General features: G+C 38.7%; 1 protein-coding gene across 3 annotated transcripts in view; it reads left to right on the top strand.

Moving 5' to 3' along the window:
• LOC139728746 (guanine nucleotide exchange factor VAV2-like) overlaps nt 1-19,680 on the top strand; it is a 123,622-nt gene that overhangs the window by 32,451 nt on the left and 71,491 nt on the right. For all 3 annotated transcript variants that reach the window (XM_071639687.1, XM_071639686.1, XM_071639688.1), the window contains exon 2: nt 19,074-19,190. In XM_071639687.1, the coding sequence (XP_071495788.1) occupies nt 19,074-19,190 (117 nt within the window). The remainder of the gene's footprint in view (nt 1-19,073; nt 19,191-19,680) is intronic.

The following is a 19,680-nucleotide window of genomic DNA, read 5'->3' as shown; positions in this document are numbered from 1 at the left end:
TAGAAAGTGAAATTATTTCATCAGCATAGTGAGCAAGAATGAACAGGACTCCGAAAATGAAACTATTGGTACACGTACCCATTTTTACAAGCCACTGTTTAATTTTTATCAGGGTTTAAATGTGTCACGGTATATTCTAATTCTTTGAATCAATTCATTGCTGAATGAGAAGAGAGCTATGTTGTTGAATAGATACAACATTTCAGTGACTGTTAAAACTAGTTGTACTCCCTTTTTCACTGATTAACCCATTAAGGATGGGCTGATTTTGTTACAACACGCATTTCCCATAGAGACTTGCCCGAGTATACTCTGGACTCGTCCTCAACGGGTTAAAGCTTTATATCGTTGCATTTGCATACTCAATATCTGCATACAAGAAAAAAAATCGGAGGATGTTCATGTAGGCCTACTTGTAGTAAAAACATTCTGCAGGAAATGTTATAATCTTGCAGAAGAAACTGTTACCAGTTGTTGTTATGACTGCAAATGGACTGTTTAGATACAAAGGTATGCCAGAGTTCCCGCCTTGGTTCCCAGTAGTACTGATACCTAACACTGATTTACAGGATTCAGTGATTCCCTGTGTGTTGTGAAGAAGTGCAAAGTAATCCAGCTGATTAGTACACTCCCGCTCCCCCGCAAGTGTAGCGGACACAGAGCTCACAGGGCAATATTCCGGGGCCAGTCATTTGGGTGGGTAGTCAAGCAAGTCGTTTTGAGTGGGCTGCCAGTTTTATCACTGACCCTAGCAGCCTCATCCTGATACATGTGATTATCAAGTCACCTTTCTCTTCCATTTTCTTTCTCTTCTCTCCCCCCCCCCCCCCTTTTCCCATTCTCTCTCCTTTCCTTCTTTTTCTTTTTTCTTTTTTTTTTCTTTGCTAAGTGATAGATAAGATGTGATGTTAATGTCAAATTGGGATTCTATGGAAAATGAGTGAGCTGGAAAGAGGGGATATTAGGCCTACTGCACTTAGGAGTGTGAACACAAGGTCACATCCTACGATCTGTGAATGGGAGTTCCAACAGGGGTGACATTGTATGATCATTACATCAGAAGGCCAGTTCACACTCGTGGATAATCTGTATGTAAAGGATGATAAAAGGAATGTTAGGTATTCCATGTGAGTGAAAGAGATTTATTCAATAGTTGTAGTGCCTTCATGTAGCACAGCAAAATTCATATCACAGTGACATTCTAGCCAAGACATTTAATTGGAAACATTTACAAACCTTTGGGCCCAATTGGGTATGTAAATGGGGTATTAGTCATGATCTACTGAGGATTTGTATTGCATCTGATCCATTTCATTTAAACGTTTTGAAAAGTTATTGGAATCAGGATTGTTTCCTCGATGATTGTTTCCTCGATGATAATATAATTTAGCATGTGAAAGTTTTTGGGGTGAGATGGATGCTCCACCTGTTATTGACAGAAAAAGGGGTAACCATCGAACAGAGTTCTACAAGTGATGGAAATAGGAGGAAGGGAGGGGGAAGTAAAGTGCGAGCCATTTACAAATTATCTCCTGTTTTAATTAACATGGTAATAACGAAATCTCACTACAATGAAATAAAAATTCAGGTCCCAAAATTATTATTCATATGCAGTTTTTACTACATGTATGTTCTTAATTGAATTTGTTCAGCTTTAGATGATAAAATGTCGATAAAAGGAAAGAGAACTGCCAGTCCAAGGACTTCATTGTAATGGGAGTCGCATGTTCATGACCATGGACCAAGAGATGTTGTGTAGATGAACACAATTAAGATGGAGCTAAGGAAGTCTTCCTTTACAGCTAGGAAGAGACTGGTGCACACTGTAATCCAATGAAGTACTTGGCTCATCACAATCCATACACGCGTAAATGATGATTGTGAAATTAACTCCGGTGAGGAAGTGTTCTTTTTTCGTTTGGAGTGATGCACTGAAGATTTAACATTTCCTCATTGCCACTGCCACTCCTTACATCTTGTATGCAAGCCAAAATATTTCTTTGAATTGCAAAATTTGCTATTAATGAAGTTATTGCACTTTCCTCCTCTGAAGAATTACCAAGCCTATATATTCACACTGACTAGAAAAGAGCATCAGTGTATGCAAAATTGAATGAGACATGCTGGTATAAACCCTTTCTGTGCCAGGGACTTTGGACAGTGTGTACTGTACATCGCAAAATTTTGTCAGTGCCAATTGACATGCAAAAGGTTAAAGGTGCATGGTCCCGATGTTTTAGTCAAATGCGTACGTGGGCGCACGGCGCAAGTTTCCTATAGAGACCTACAATACGCTATCGACTCCTCTTCAGCACTTACGCTGTGGCCCACTTCCCCGAGTGCGAAGAAGTCCGATCCACTGTAGTCAGTGGTCGGATCACAGTTCGGCTCATGATTCGGCTGAGGGGGATGACAGCTTTAGCAAACTAATTCTTTTGTGATGTCATAATAACAAGCACATATGCACGCACCCTGGCATTACTACAGACTGCGCGATGCGCAGAGAAGACAATGAAGGCAACGTTACTTAGCAACACCTACGCACTTTACTTTGATGACAGCTCAACTTTGGTAATCTTCGTATCAGTGCTAACGATGATCGGTAGTATCATCAACAGCGCCATCTACACTACCGGGACTATGCGTCTTAAACACATCAAGTCTTTTTAAAAGACTGGGTAATACCCAGTGTTTGAAGTCACATGTATGCAGTTATACAGAGATTAGTGACCATGTGTGTATGTGCAACAATTACAGTGATTACAGTGTACATAGACATGCAAGCACACTCAAGTTCAGTCGTGTGCGTTGCCATTTCCTTCCAAGCTTTGTCATTCGTGTTCATTAGAAGTGCCCAGCTTCTTTGGCTGCAGGTCGTATAGATACCAGTCCTGACCCCGCGGTATTTGTCTGGTGTCACGTCCAACTGCAGTAGCATGGGGACAAACCGATAATTTCCCCCGACACGACTCCATGGTGTGCAATATTTGTAGTACTCCCAGTGGGCCAAACCCTCTCCTTGCACAAAATGGCAACTGTACTTTTAGAGTACATTTCATTGACCAGTGAAAGTAATACAGATGTACATATGTACCTGTATCATCAAAATCATTGATCGGTTCTCTTCATACCGGCTGCTGCATTATATTCAGTGTTTTATACATGAATTGCAGTATACAGTATACAATATGAACATATTCCATGTGTGTGCATGCGTAGTACAGGGTCCCAAAGGTGACCTACTGTGTGTGTTCAAAAAGCAAAAGTGAGTTGTAATGAACTTCCTGACCAAATGTGAATGTCTTGTAGTTGTGATTTGGTTTGTGTGTTATCTATATTTTTCACCAAATGCAATAATATTCCTTTGCAGGTAGTACAATCTCAATTTACAACTTTCTTTTATAGCTTTTTGTGCTGATGATACATTATGATGTACAGTATCAACTCCGAAGCCCTTGCCCATTGATATGCAATTAAACCAAAAGCATCTCTATATAGTACTCTTTGGAACATCCCATCGTTAATAATAGGAGTGTTGGCAGCCCTAAATCTGTACTGGCATGGTTATTGTCCTTTTCATGTGATGGTGGTGGTTGTCTAACATTACAATAGTCTTACTCTTGTAAAGAGAGAGGCATGTTTACATCTGTATGAAACTTCAGCATTGTGATGAATGATTCTACACAATGAGATTCATCCACTCCAGACTTCTTGATAACCAAGTTTTTGTCATACCAATTGGCCATCTGAAACCACTATAGTCTCCCTTGAGTGAAATATACTTTTGTATATGCCCCTTGTTAAAATGGACACTTTATTTTTCTTTACTTTCAAGTGTTATAACAATGAATGCAGCAAATGCACTTCAACATATCAAATTAGTGATGTTCCTATAAAGTACATGAACTTATGTAGCTGATCTTAGCAGTAGCTGTAGATGTCAAGTACTTGTAAGAGTTGCTGTCATGAGTATTGTATATAATCTGAGAGGGTATGAGTGGAGCACGCCAAACTTGTAAAGGAGAGCTTAATTTGATTATCAATAGCAAATATGGTTGCCCGCTTCTGCGGCTTCCAGGAGTGTTTGCACTGTCTGCTGTACAGCAGGGACTAATATCAGTTTTGATAGTACAGTCGCTTTCTGCTCCTCAGTCACTTGCACTGTGCCAAATTAAAGGGAAGATGTAGTTTTGGTCGAGATGAGGATGCAGTGTTAACTTTTTGCGAGATGATTACAAAACCACTCATGAAATATTAAAGAGCATACAATTCTAAGAGGAATACAAAGTTTATTTGATGAAAGCCGATTTTGAAATTGTGGCTGTGATATCCAAAAACCAGGCGAAACAAAGCAATCTTTAATAAAAGGTGGGTCCCATCTTTTAAAGGGTGTGTACAGTTCTGGTTGAGGTGAGGATTTTAATAGCTTTTAACGTTTTGCGAGATATTCAGGAAACACTCTATGAGATGTCAAAGAACATCCAATTCTTAGGGGTATCAAAAGTTTATTTGATGAAAATCGGTTTTGAAATGGCTGAGATATCCAAAAACAAGGTGAAACAAAGAGATCCTAATAAAAGGTGTGGCCTGTTGCCTTTTATTATTATCACTTTTTTGGATATCTCAGCCATTTGAAAACCAATTTTCATCAAATAAACGTTGAATCCTTCTTAAAATTACATGCTCTTTCATATTTCATAAGAGGTTTCTCATTATCTCACTTAGGAATGTTGAAAACATAAATCCCCACCTCAACCAGTACTGTACAGTCCCTTTAATCATTGCAATGCTGTAATTAACTGCTGCTGTGTACTTCATCTGCTGCTTCACCAGCATTTGACACCAACTTCTGTCGCTATAGTTGGAACCAAAACTAGCGAGAATATTCATCAAGCCTATCCTGAATGCAAAGATGTTACTTGTATATTCTAAATGTTTTTGTCTTCATGTATTTGATAGCTTGATAGCAGTATTCATCAGTATACAGTAGTACTGTGTATAAGGACTCCATGAGCTCTGATGTGAATATTGTAATTCCTGTACTATGATGTGATTATTACATGATATAATGGTATTGTATGATACATCATATCCCTCCTTATAACAACGAACAACAATCCTTCAAATCTTTTAACAAGGTTTTGTTTCATTTGTTTTTTCCATCACTTAGGAACGCAAAAGCTTCAGGTTGTGTGAATATAAGTGACAATAAATGAAGCCCCTTCCAAAGTTTATTAAACCTTGGCCTCCAGATGGGTTGTTGACATTGAATGTGGAACTATGGCTGTTGGAAACAATTCACCTTCAATCACAACTTCACTATAGCTCTGTAGTTGTATATGTTATATGATTCCCCGCCCCCTTCTTTTTAGAGCAGGGTCTAAGAATTACTATTTCATTGTATAAATGTGTATGAGACCTATTGTACTCAATGCTCATCTACAACTTCAAGAATTCTTGATGATGACCACCCCCCATCTCACAGAGTTCAAATTGAAGGACGGCATGAGAGACTTTGTTATGATTGCTCACAAGACTCCAGAAATTAAATGTATATCAAAGACATGTATCATCCATACTATAAATATTGTATGATGTATTACAGTCCAATATCAGAAAATTGAAAGTGGCTTAATGTTGATAGAAAGTCTGTTTCACCCGACACTGCTGATACAGTAAACATTTTCTCCCGGCAAAACTGCATTTCCTCTTGTTGAGGGCCCTGTAATCTGTAGCTATGCTGTGTTGTAAATGACAATAGAACCTCTCCATTACAAACTTTTGACGATGTCTATCAAATATCAATATGCAGGCGGTTTGTGGAATCAGAATATCGTAATTTCAAGCAAATATACTAGAAGGTTTGACAGCGTGGAGCAATGGGAATTTTTGAAAAGACAGGGTTTGCCAACTTTGTCGTCTTTTGTGCAGATCGCTACATCATTGGCTATACCTGATGAACCAGGAAGGTTGCACATGGCTTGTGGCATATAATATGAAACAGCTATTGCCATGCCCTCTATACCTGGCCACTACTACCACCATCACACATTTTACGCTAGATATTTAATGGTTTGCTTTGGCATGACAAGGGCAACCATCTGTTTAGGACATATTTAGGCATATAATATGCGAAATGTCCAAGCTCTTAGTAGTCGTGTTCACACACAATGGAAATGAACAGTTCTTCAATATCCATCTTTGCAATGTGATGCCCAAACCATCAATTCTTTATGTACAATTTATAGTATATCTTTTTTTTTTTTTTTCATATACATATTTTGCAGGGTTCTCGCCAGGAATTTCTTCACGCTTGTCGGCATTTATGCGCGCTGTTCTGGGGGTGGGTACGGGAGGGGGGGTCCCCCCTCCCGCGCGAAGCGCGGAAGCCTTCGCTAATGCTCAATACAACACAGATAAATCGCCGCTAAAATGCCACTAAATGCGACATTTTCACGGAGATGTAATGAACGTTGTGAGGGGCATATTCTCACAGAAACAATGCAGAAACTCCATACCTTTTGTTAGCGGCAGTTCCTAAATAATAAATGAAAGAGAAGTAGGTGCCGATGGTGGAGGTTCCGATTTCTTTTAGGCCTTTCCTGTTTCACTGTTGCAATAATTAGCCGCCTCTGCATCGCAACAACGCGCGCCGTGTTGCTTTCTCGCCGTCTGCTCGACCACGTGGTAGGCCTATTGCCTGCAGATGCGCGAGAAGCGATCGAGAACTTTCGGGACATCGTTGCACTTTCCTTTCTGGGTATACTGCGGTAGTTTGGCCGTGACATCAAAGATATATCATACAAAAATGTAATGATGGTCATTATTCCGAAGGTTTGTTTAATCATAAAATGTAACGATTCATTACTGAGTACTTCGAAGGTTTGTAATCGAAAACAACAACAACACCAAAGGTCGGTACTACAGATGAATGTTCAAAATAAAACTGATTTCGTTCGAAGATTAACAAGCATTTTTTCTTTATTATTTTCCGATCAACGAACCTTCAGAAAGGAATCTATCATCTATCATCATTATTGCTTCAGAATAACAAACCTTCTGAATAAGAAAACACCCTTTTGGGGCCGTTGTTGTATTCCGAAATTATACTGGCAGAACATTCGAAATAGCAAAACTGATTTCGTTTGGATATAAACGAATATTTTCTCCTTTATAATTTTTCTATTAACGATCATTCAGAATTAAGAATGTAGAGTATTATTTTGCCATTATTCTTTCGGAGTAACGAACCCTGAGGGTAAGAAAACTGTAACCGTTTTCATTTCTTCTTTATCGTTTTCCGATTAACAATCGTTCAGAATTAAGAATCTAAAGTATTATATCGTTATTCTTTCGCAGTAACGAACCTTCAGAGTAAAAGAAAACTGTAACCGTTTTGGGGCCGTCGTTTTATTCTGAAATTTCACTGACGGAAACGTTCGAAATAACAAAACTGATTTCATTGTGAAATGAACGGACATTTTTTAAAATCATTTTTTCGATTAACGAACCTTCAGAATAAGGAATATAGCATTATTTTTTCATTAATCTGTCGGAGTAACGAACCCTAAGAGTAAGAAAAGTGCAACTGTTTTTGGGGCAGTTTTATTCCAAATTTCACTGGCAAAACGTTCGAAAAGACGCACTGATTTCGTTTTGAAATTTACGGACATTTTTCTTTATTCAATTTTCGGTTAACGAACCTTCAGAATAAAGAATCTATTGTTATTTCATCATTACTACTTCTGTCGGAATAACAGACCCTTATAGAGTACGAAAACACGCTGTTTTGTGCCGTCGTTTTATTCCGAAATTTCACTGACAGAAACGTTCGAAATAACAAAACTGATTTCGTTGTGAAATGAACGGACATTTTTTCTTAATCATTTTTTGGATTAACGAACCTTCAGAATAGGGAATCTAGCATTATTTTATCATTAATCTGTCGGAGTAACGAACCCTCAGAGTAAGAAAACTGCAACTGTTTTGGGGCAGTCGTTTTATTCCAAAATTTCACTGGCAAAACGTTTGAAATGACGCACTGATTTCGTTTTGAAATTTACGGACATTTTTCTTTATTCAATTTTCGGTTAACGAACCTCCAGAATAAAGAATCTACAATTTATTGTTTCATCATTACTACTTCTGTCGGAATAACAGACCCTTAGAGTACGAAAACACGCTGTTTTGTACTGTCGTTTTATTCTGAAATTTCACTGGCAGAACGTTCGAAATAACAAAACTGATTTCGTCGTGAAATGAACGGACATTTTTTCTTAATCATTTTTGGATTAACGAACCTTCAGAATAAAGAATCTAGCATCATTTTATCATTAATCTGTCGGAGTAACGAAAAAAAAATGAATCTTGGTGGCGATAACTGATGCTGGTGTAGAGAAAAACAAAGACAGCTCGCTCAAAAGATGCTTCCTTCTTTCAGTTTATTTTCTCCCCAGTCATTCCTATCGTTCTCCTCCCATGAATCCCTGCCATGCAGGGACGATGAACAAAACAAAATGTTACCGATGCTGCAATGAAAAAAAAAGAAAGAAACACGTCCTCAAAGCAAATTATCTACACTTTTCAAGTTGAACAAATTGATGTTCGTAATGAAGAATAAAAAAAAGCACGACCTCAAGCAGTGGGGAAACTTGATATCATGGCTTGTGGAAATTTCCATGAAATTTCCACGAAAGCCAGGTGTCAGATAAAGAATGTCGCGCGTACTGCCACCTTGCTTCAGCGGTCGTAAACAGCGTGTACATAGCATGTAAACCAACTGGGAACATAGATGAATGATCATCATTTATTTTCTGCCCATGAAGGCCCCCTAACCCACCTTTTAACAAACCAAGTCAGAAGCACGTGGAGCATTACGCATACGTTGAACTTGAAAGACCATCATGACAGAATTACTATAAATTTCGGCCCGGAGAAGGAAAATGGAATATTCACGAATGACGTTTGCAAATCCGTAGAAATTGAAAAGGTTAAAATGGAACGCATGGCTTTTTAGATTTAAAAAAAAATAACCCATTGAAACTACCAAAACCTAAATAACAATTTGCATTTGCTTACTCCATCGCACGTTCTTTTTTCTTTTCTTTTTTTAACGAAAAATGGAGTTAATTTTCTCTCTGCGGCAATGCTTTGAACGCATCTAATTTTGCGTCATTGCCGATGGCCAGCTTCCTAAAGAATTGATACGAATCCTTTCAAATATACGAAACAAAGTCTAAAGATCCTGGATCCTGGCGGTGAATTTCGGTGGTATTATAAATCCTGCTCACTATCAAAATTTAATCATCTGTTCCTTGCGCCATTTTACCAACCAACTGTTCCTGAAAATTTCATCCTAATCTATTCCCAAATTTTGACTTATTTTGCGAATAGAGAGACAGACAGGCAGACAAACTAACAAACAAACCAAAGCAGCCAAAAAAAAATACAACCTTTGGCGGAGGGGGCATGCATTTCATATCGTTTGTTTTCGCGTAACCCGACAACAAGCGTGACAACAAGCGAGCACGTGTCAACCTTCCTCAGCCTCCTTCGGCCTCCGACCCTCTCTTTCCGTCCTCTCTCTCCCTCTCACAATCACTGTACCGTTGTACACGCAGGCGGCTAGCTGGTAAGTGGCCGGCTGGGTGCTTGTGCATGTGTGTGTGGATCCCAAATCAGAGCGCATGTGAGTGAGCAAGTGTGTGATGTGGTGTGTATCAGCAGGGAGGTAAGACCTCCCTGGTATCAGCTAGTACACACGTCGCTCTGTTGAGCCGCGTTGTTGTGATCGGTGCGGTGACTGCGTGGGTAAATTTTTGCGCTTGTATAAGTATGTAAACTGCTGCTGCTTTCAACATCTAGCTTCTGTTCTAGCCAGATAATAAAAACTGAAAAAGGCGAGAAATTGGTCCGAACTTAGCTCGTCAAGCAAGTTACCCTTGTCGGCAAGTTCACGCGTGGTGTTACCCTTGTCGGCAAGTTTTACCCTTGTCGGCAATTGCTTCTTCAAACCGCATGCTTGTCGGGGCCGACAAGGGTGATATACGCTGGCGAGATCCCTGATTTTGTAAACCCTCGTGATAATTTGCCTCACACAGTGTGTGAACAACATGGAAAAAAAATGTAGTGTTTTAATCCCGCGATGCAACTTGCAATGATAGGTTCACACCTTAGGGTACATGTACAGACAAATCAGAGATTTGAAGTGCTTCACTTGCTGCTAAATTCTTTTTCTTCTTTTTTTTGTGGTCATGTGTTATAAATGTTGCAAACACAATTTGATTTTTTCCAAAAATCAATCACTTTTGTGTGTGAATGGGCCTAGTTTGACACCTTGCGCTTTCCATGTGTGGCACATGTATTTCCCTGCGCGAACAGATTGCCTTTCATCCCAATCACATGACACCCGGTTGACATGTCCTGGACTGTGAGTGGTAGAAGGGCGTTTAGAGCGCTTCACAGAGCCTCTGTGGCCGTGCAGCTCTTCTGCTCCCAAATGGATGACATCATTGCAGTGTCCACCGTGTAAAATGGTGTAAACTTTCCCCCGCGCCAGTTCCCACTGTCCTCCCATTTCCTCATCCTTGGCTGGTGCCAAAAGCATCCTTGTGGGATTCCACTGGAGAGACAGTTTGACCCAGAATTATACCGTCTTCCTTGTCAGTCCGTTTACTTCCTGATTCTCTGCTCTAGACCAATGCATTGCACAGCAAGATGGACACTAAATTGTAATAGCCAATTTTTTTTTATATGGATGTGTTATATGTTTTGTAATTCCAGTTGCATTTTCTCTTCTTTTTTGTTTTATTTTATGTTGTGAGAATCCATGTATTATCATGATATTTTATCAATGTCATTATGAGTAGTCATATTTATTAATAATAAGCAAATATCTTCTGTTGTGAGGATATTTTATTCCCAGGAATATTAGTAACAAAGTGTTTGATCACTTGTTCGAATATTGAATGTCCACGCTGTGTTCCACTATATACACTGCTATGTTGGGCAGGTCTTTGGCAGGCTTTCTTGTTTATCAGCAATATTCTTTGGTTTGGACTCATGCATACCATGTGACTGTGGAAGTCAAATCATTCCATTTGAGTCAGTGACAATGTTGGATCAGACTTAAATGCTCATCATAGTAACTACACTGTGCTTATTTCATCTTTCCAGAGCTACTGTATGTTCATAAGTTTGTTCTGTCCCCCTCCTCCTCCACTTTCCTTTCTTTCACTCACATTCTCCCTCCTTATCCTCTCGACTCCTACACGATGCATTCAGACATCATGACCCTGCTTACATTTGTGTTTCATGTTTCTCCTGAAGGATCATTGATTCCTCGCTTGAATTCCAAAGAGCCTTTTTTTCTTTTACAGTGAATCGTAACATCAGTTTAACAGGTCTTTGCATTCTTTTCCACTCTTTCTCCATCGTGTTGTTTTTTCTAAACCTCCTATGGTGTCATTTCAAGCCATATCTTTTCTTCTCTTACGGCTGATAGCTTTATACCCGACTGTGTTCATCCTGGTGGCTCTTCCTCAGTATGAGCTATTACACGTATGTGGCAATGTACTGTGCGATATTGTGATTGTGTTATTGGACTCTCTGTTACATGTCCTCAATACGCTCACAAGTATGTGTGCCGTATAACATACGAGGAGAAACAAGATGCAGGTTTTTCTACCAGTGCAGTGTAACCAGAGACTTGAGACGAAGACATGGGTTCTCCAAGTTACTTTACGAGTTCTATGAAGCCAGTAAGACTTCTCCTCTTGCAGGGCTATAAAAGCAACGTGTTGCACAAGGAAATATCAGATATCACTCGTGAAGTGGGCTGAGCCATGGGCTGATGTACACACACATGTTGTATGATGATTTTTTTTTTCTTTCTTTCAATGTAGGGATCAAATGGGCTATGTCTTTGTTTAGTTTGTCAGCAATTTTTTCTATTTTTGATCACCATTCTTTTTTTTGATAAAAGAATTTTCAGTCTGTTTCGAGCTGCTTGCATAAGCATTGAGAATTTATATTCATAGTACCTTTTGGGATGTCCATGTTCAAATCAAACAGCAGATGGCACATTTTGATTGAATGACCTCATCCGAAGGTTTTCATGATAACGGAAAAGGCAGGATTGCTGTGATAATCGCCAGAGCTTTCTCTCCCCTTAGGCGGGGGAACGAATCAACATGTCACTCACAGACCATTTGCAGCGCATTGCAAAATGGGGCTCGTAAGTGCACTCTAGTGTAAACCATGTTCTAACGAGCCGCACGCTTATCGCCCCAATGTGCGGGTCTGACGTTGTTTATACCATGACCTCTCCCACGACACATCCTCTCAAGAAGATTTGCTGGTGAGATTTTCCAGGCTACAATTTGTCATTTGAGCATTTGAAGAAAAAAAAAGTGTGAAAATTGAGATGGAATTTGTAGGAGAGAGGTAGAGAGCAGTTTACAAAACAGCCAGAAATGTGACTATTTACAGAAAATGAGGGTGTGTTCAAAGTCATTTGTGCAAGTTGGTATTTCACACTTGATTTGTCTCCTTTTTGAATGCTGACATGAATCTCCCCACAACCTAACATATCTGTCTGTCTGTCTGTCTGTCTGTCACTTTCTCTCCCTCTTTGTAACTTTCACTGCCAAGCTTCGAACCATTTCTGTGATTTTTAAAGTTGGTATTTTCCTCCAACACATAAAGTAGATTCAGTCCAAAAGTTATGAAGCTTTATAAAAAGCTGTACTTACATCCATATGCTACCCTCTCAAGAACTGTTTTTAATGGTATGTCAATTTGTGATGTCACAACAGAACAGCAACAATTAAATATGCTGTTCAAACAATTTGAAAAGAATTTGAAAAAAAGATCCTATGATTGTAGTGCATAAAGAGGAGGGTGTGTACAGTTCTGGTTGAGGTGAGGATTTAGCTTTTAATGTATTGTGAGACATTCAGAAACCACTCTATGAGATGTCAAAGAACATGCAATTCTAAGGGGTATCAAAAGTTTATTTGATGAAAATCGGTTTTGAAATGGCTGAGATATCCAAAAACAAGGTAAAACAAAGAGATCCTAATAAAAGGCGTGGCCTCTCACCTTTTATTATTATCACTTTTTTGGATATCTCAGCCATTTGAAAACTAATTTTCATCAAATAAACATTGAATCCTTCTTAAAATTACATGCTCTTTCATATTTCATGAGAGCTTTCACATTATCTTACTTAGGAATGTTCAAAACATGAATCCCCACCTCACCAGTACTGTACAGTCCCTTTTAGCATGCTCAAAGGGCACACAGACTGGGAGCATTAGCCTATAATCAGTAACAAGTTGAGAGAATGTATAGGTGTGATTTTTTATTTTCCCAAAAAAGAGAAATGGAATTTTTTATTTTTTTTTTTATTAGAGAGTAGAGCCTATGAGTCATGATGGTATATGTATATCTGTTATGTGAAAACTACTCACCTCATTTCATCCATTTCGTTGTGGCTCCTCATGTTCCACCAAACAAGAAGCTTTGCTTTCTGTCGATGACGATGATTGTCATCCGGCCAGTGCTCAGATAACACCCCGTCCGCATTCGTCCATCACACGTGATTGTGCACGGCCCCGCGATAGATGGTTGGATGCTTGCTGTTAGCCTTGGGTGCCATGCCCGTAATAGGCCAGCTTTAATGTATTCAGATCCATGGATGCATCTTCTTGGAAGATAATTCAATTCGTCTGTTCCTCTCGCATAGTGTGGTGTATCCCAGTAGTAATTGATGCAACCAAGTATGAATCAAATCTTAGACCACCTTACTTTATTAATGAGAACTTTACCTTCTATAGATAACAAAATATATTAAAAAGAATATTTTTGGAGGATTCCCCCTCCCTGATATCAACATTTCATATTTTGTAGCGCAATTCATAAATTACATCTTGTTTTATCATGAATATTTATATGTACTTTTTTGTGGCTATCTGGGTGCATTGTTTGTTTTTTTGGTTTATTTTTTTGGTTTATTTCATTTTTTTTTTTTTACTGTAGAGTGTAAACCTGTCACAATACAGCCTCTGGCTGTGACAAAGTTGATATCAATACATCATATAAAATCTAATAGAATCAAAATGGAAATTGCAATGAAAGATTGACCATATCAGCTTCAGGGCTAATAGGAGATATTTTGGATACCAACTGCCGAAAAACGAACAAACAAACAAACAAACAAGCAAAACAGAAAAAAGAAACAACAACCCCCAAAACCCAAGTCCCTTTTTGATGGATTAAAGAATACATACAAATAAGCATATTATGATCTCTTTTTGTTTCCTACTTACCCTTCCTTTTAATAGCATCTTCATCTACAGCATGTTTCAGATGAACAAGAATAATTTGATGATAATATAGTTGTGTTTGAATTATAGATATTATAAAGTATGATACCTTTTTATCATAGGCAAGCAATGTAAACATTGTGTAGGGAGGAAGATGCTTTTTACATCCAACAAGAATAAACAATATTCTGCACTAGAAAAAAAAATAGAACTAAGATTTCATGATGTTAGAAAAAAAAAAAAAAGGTGTGATGGTTGATCAGTCTTGTACAGATACTGATGTTGGAAATGATGTGGAGCATGAATGCATACTTTAATAGTCTTGCCAGAATTTGATGAACTAGGGTTCAAAGTTGATAGCCATTGTCATCACTTTATGTGCCAGTTTGGAGGACACACACTCTCCCTCTCCCCTCTCTCACACACACACACACACACACACACACACCAAAATAAACACCCCCCCCCCCCCCCCCCCCCCCGCAACAACAGTCAACCAGCCTGGTGTGGAGACTAATGATTATCCCGTCCAAGTGACTCCTCACTACCCCCCACTGCAGCAATCTGCATCATTGAGGTTGTTGGTATTGTTTTCTTTTTGATGATGAATTCCTGTGGGGGGGAAGGGATGACTCACCACCGCTCCTCATTCCGACCCATCCTCATCCTCATCCTCCTTCCCAACGCATCGTCACCGCCACCATCATCATCAGCGGCAGCATCAGCATCACCCCAGCCGTCTCGTCTCTCTACCCGACTTCTTGACCCTCTCATGTAGGCACTCTCATCAGAGGAGCCACTTGGAAAGTTTTAGTAATCTTAGAGGGGGAGATCTAGGTTTTTATGTCATGACCCAAAATAAGAAAAATGGTAATTCCCAAGCATATGCTTCACAGCTGTGCTTGCATTTATACACGTAAGTGACATTTTGGTATCCAGCGATGATAGGGATTTTTTTTTTTTCAAAAGCGAGTTTCATGTTCCATCCCATCTGTAAAGTGGATGAGATGGCTAAGGATTGTATTTGTGTATCAAGCTACTAATGGAATAATATGTAAGATGACTATGTCTCCCTCAAGCGTGGATGTTTTTTTGTGGAGATTTTGTTTAATTTTTCATCCAGCGCTTGCTCATATGTTATTCCATGTAGAGTTCACTTCCATTTTTGTACTTCCCAGATGGTCTAATTTCAAAGGTCATAGGCCATACATTGAAAAGAAACCAGGGCCCCGTCTTATAAAGCCTTCAAATCAATCACAAGTCCCCAAATCAATCGCAACGTGCATTGCAGCACACACAAAACTTGTGATTGATTTCTATCGCAAGTCTTTATAAGACAGGCCCCAGATATCAATCATAAGCACAAATGGAATTGAACAGAAATGAATGGAATGCATGAGTAGAATAGAAATCATGTCATAGCTCAAAAGTTTTGGGTACATGAAGATACATTGGTCTCAACATATCAAAACAAACATACGACAACGCCAAGATCGTGAAAAAATCTGCAGAAGATGATCTACTTGTCCACAACACGATGATTTCGTGACAAACTGTAGACTTGTGGTCAACTACCATGAAAAGTCTGCCTCGTGAATATTTATGACAGTGCAGTGGAGCCGAAATATTGGATAAGCTGTTCTGACCTTAATTTATGTGACCATTGGTCATTCGACTCTTGCAATGGTCATGGGCAGTTGCAGACGAATCCTGCCGCAATGCCTGATGGGAGAACGAGAAGCTGTGAGGAGAATTTGCTTTCGTAATTGATACGCAGAATTGGCCATCTGTCGTCACTGTGCAGAAGCACAGCTGGGGGTAGATTGGATTGATTGGTGTGGACACGGTGGGTAATGATGTCGCGCATGTTCGCCATGCCGGGGGACCCACAGTCCATGGGGCGAATTTTTGGTAGAGATGGCGTCGCGACAGTGCTGCTGTAGTTAGCAGTGGGAAATGTTGCACTCAAGGCCTGAAGAAGTTTGCATGGCTGATACAGTTCTTTTGAATTTTTGTTGTCTGTTTTGTGTGTTTTGTCGGTTTGTTGCTTTGCCTTTAACACAAGAAAGGTGGGGATACCTGTGGTGTTGCTTATTCTAGGCCAAAATAGTTCTTCTTTTAAATGCACTTTTGTTGGGGCAAGAGGCTTGACCATCTGAGGGCATGACATGCATACACATCTTTAAAGGGATGGTACAGTATTGGTGGAGATGAGAATTGGGCCTTTAACTTTTTTGTGAGATACCAAGAAAACTCATATGATATAGTGCAGAAATTACCATTTTAAGAGGAAATCAAAGTTTATTTGATGAAAATCGGGTTTGGAATGACGGAAACATCAAAAAACAAAGTAAAACAAAGCGATCGTAATAAAGTGTGGGTCCCACACTTTATTAGAATCGCTCTTTTTTGGATATCTCAGCCATTTCAAAACCAATTTTCATCAAATAAACGTTGAATTCCTCATAGAATTACACGCTCTTTCATATTTCATAAGAAGTTTCTCATTATCTCACCAAAAAATGTTAGAAACCTGAAATTAGGTCTCAACCAAAACTGTACGATCCCTTTAACATAACCTATTTCGCAATTTGCACAAAACTTCCAGCAAGGAGTAATGTGTATTACGCAAGCTCAGCTGTTTTTTGTTTTATTTTTTTAAAAGTATTTTATAAGGTATTTTGAGTGTGTGTATTATGATATCCAATTTTACATTATTATATTGCCAGTCTGCTGCGTGAAGAGTATAAAATGGTTCCTAATTGTTTAAAAGCTTTCATTCCTGGAAAAAAAAAATGTTACCAAAACATTCACACACATTGTATGTGTGATGGTTCCAAGCTTTGTCACACAAGTATACACTTTGCCTGCACCAGTTGGTACTTTCATATGGGATTGCTCACTCAACCTGATCTCCTTGTCTGTTTCATGGTACATGCCTATCAAATATTATGTTTTATTTCGTTTCATGGACTTGGTCTTACAGGCCTTGACAGGCTAATGTAGTTGACTTTCTACAAGCATCTTTATCTCGAGGTATAATGTGATGTTCAGAATTTTAACCTTTGGAGGTCTATATGAGACTGATGTTTACCCATCAAGTCCCATAACACCACAGTTTTGTGATTTGATCAGCAGGGTACTGTATTCTAGAGATGCTGATACATGTACATGTAGGCCCTAGATGTACAAGTGTAGTTCTCCTTTATTGCTAGCATTTCATAAAGTGCTAAACACTCTCTTCTCCTTCAGCCAGTCTTTCATCATATTCCATAGTTTTATTTCATTCACAGAGGATTATAAGGCTTCTCAAAAAGCACTATTCATGTGACTGTTCCTCAAATTGGCAACACACATGGAGATTGAATTGAATGTTTCTATTTCACATAGACAAGTGTCAAAGTTTTAAAAATTTTGTTCTGATTCTTCTTTTTTTTTTTTCAAAGAAAATGTACAGTTGTAGAATTCATTATGAGATTCTGAGTTGCCAATTTTTTTTAGCACAAGATGATAAAATTTTGCAGCAAAATTACCTGTGCTACTCCAATACTTGATTGGTTTAAAAGATTGGCATGCAGTCAGTTCAGTCTCTTTGGCTTGTATACCAGTCTAGTATGTGTATGCCATCTACTAGTATCTGGCACAAGTTGCACATATTATCCACCCCCCACCCCACCCCCACCCCATTGCATTTTTCAGGTGTGACCTATTTTCTGGTTGAGGGAGTAATCCCTGTATTTATAAGGCACATTCATGAGTGCAGGAATACATACATGTATATTGCAACAATAATGCACAGAGATGCAGTGTCCTTGTATGTCTCACATTTATCTGTGTGTTTGTGTGTGTGAAAGACGCATCCCATGTAACATGTGAATGTACAGTATATGTAGTGACTGCTGCTGAATGCGGGAGTGTGTAATGAATGACCCATATTTTTTTCTTCATCTTCACAGCAGTGTCATTCAATTAGTCATATTGATTACTCTTTGATGATATGCTATGCATGCGTAGATTTCATAGCATGTACATATATTTAGGAAATGCTAGATCAGTTCAAATTAGACTTTGTACTTTCATTCTTTTAATTTGCCCTTTTCTGTGTCTTTTGGTGATGAAACAAAATTAGAGCTACAACACATTTCGTTTGTAGTGAGGGTATAAAGTAAATAGATATGTTTACTGAATATTTTCATGATATAACTGTTAATGTTGATATTTCAACATGATTAATTTTTTTTTTTGCGCTGAGTGGCTCAGAACAAAATACTTTCGGGTTGTTGAATTTGCACTGCGCAATTGTCAACCCATTCACAATGTGCAGAGAAAATTGTGAAGATATTTTTGAGGGTTTTAAATTTGCGCTAACAAGAGGAATTATGAAATATGCAAAAATTAGTGTCCCATAAAAATTTCTGTGTTTACATTGCATGATTAACATGTTCATTATTTAGTGATTTGCCTTTTTTTTGGGGGGGGGGGGGAATCAGATGTCTAAAAGCATGTATCAGCTACTACATATACATACATGTGAAACCTGTTCTCCATTGCTCAGAACAGTTTTATACTAAACATTGCTGAATCAATGGCAATTACAGTACAAGTAGCAGCAACTCTCAATTATGTGTATCTGCCTTTAGAAAGCATACATGTACATGCTTGTAATATTTTCGGCAAACTGCGATTTACATAGTAATCAATCACCTCTAACAAAATCTTTTTCTGTCCTCGACCGCTTTTCCACAGTTTCTGTGCATGAAAAATATCCGAACATTCCTGCGTGCATGCTCACGAGTCTTCAACATCAGAGAGGCGGACTTCTTCGATCCAGCATGGCTCTACCAGATGTCAGACTTTGGCTCGGTGAGTAAACAGGCCGATCCGTAAATTACCTAATTTGTGTTGTTTTTGTGAAGAATGTGCTGAACTGGGTACAGTGACTCACAGAGATATGGAAGCGAGTGATCCTCGTTCTGGTTCTACGGATTCAAAAGGCCACGAGACCAAACCGTTAGATTAATAACCACCTTTAATATCAAAATGTCACACAATTTTGGAGACTTTTGATTTACCGTGAAAGGTCATTTCCAAATGATAGGTCTGTTTTAATGATAAACCTTGGAACCTCAATTTAACAAGCTATAGTTGTAGTACCATCATTATTTCACAAAATTTGATTTCACATTGTCGCAAATTGAGGGGATATGGCATTTTGATTGCTATTAATATTTTGGGCCCCTTGTAGTGTAATTACACCCATTGCTCTCAGCAGTTATCTTCTATTAATTTTAGCAAGAGATATATTCTAGTTTTACTATTTTTTTTTGTCCTTCCCATCCACTGTATTGTCCTT

Source organism: Diadema antillarum, unplaced genomic scaffold (genome assembly GCF_040938485.1).
Source record: "Diadema antillarum isolate AM-2024a unplaced genomic scaffold, OU_Dant_1.0 seq00000195_RagTag, whole genome shotgun sequence".
In the NCBI taxonomy this organism is placed as follows: Eukaryota; Metazoa; Echinodermata; class Echinoidea; order Diadematoida; family Diadematidae; genus Diadema; species Diadema antillarum.
Note: the sequence above shows the minus strand (reverse complement) of the source record. Positions and strands in the feature narration are given on the sequence as shown.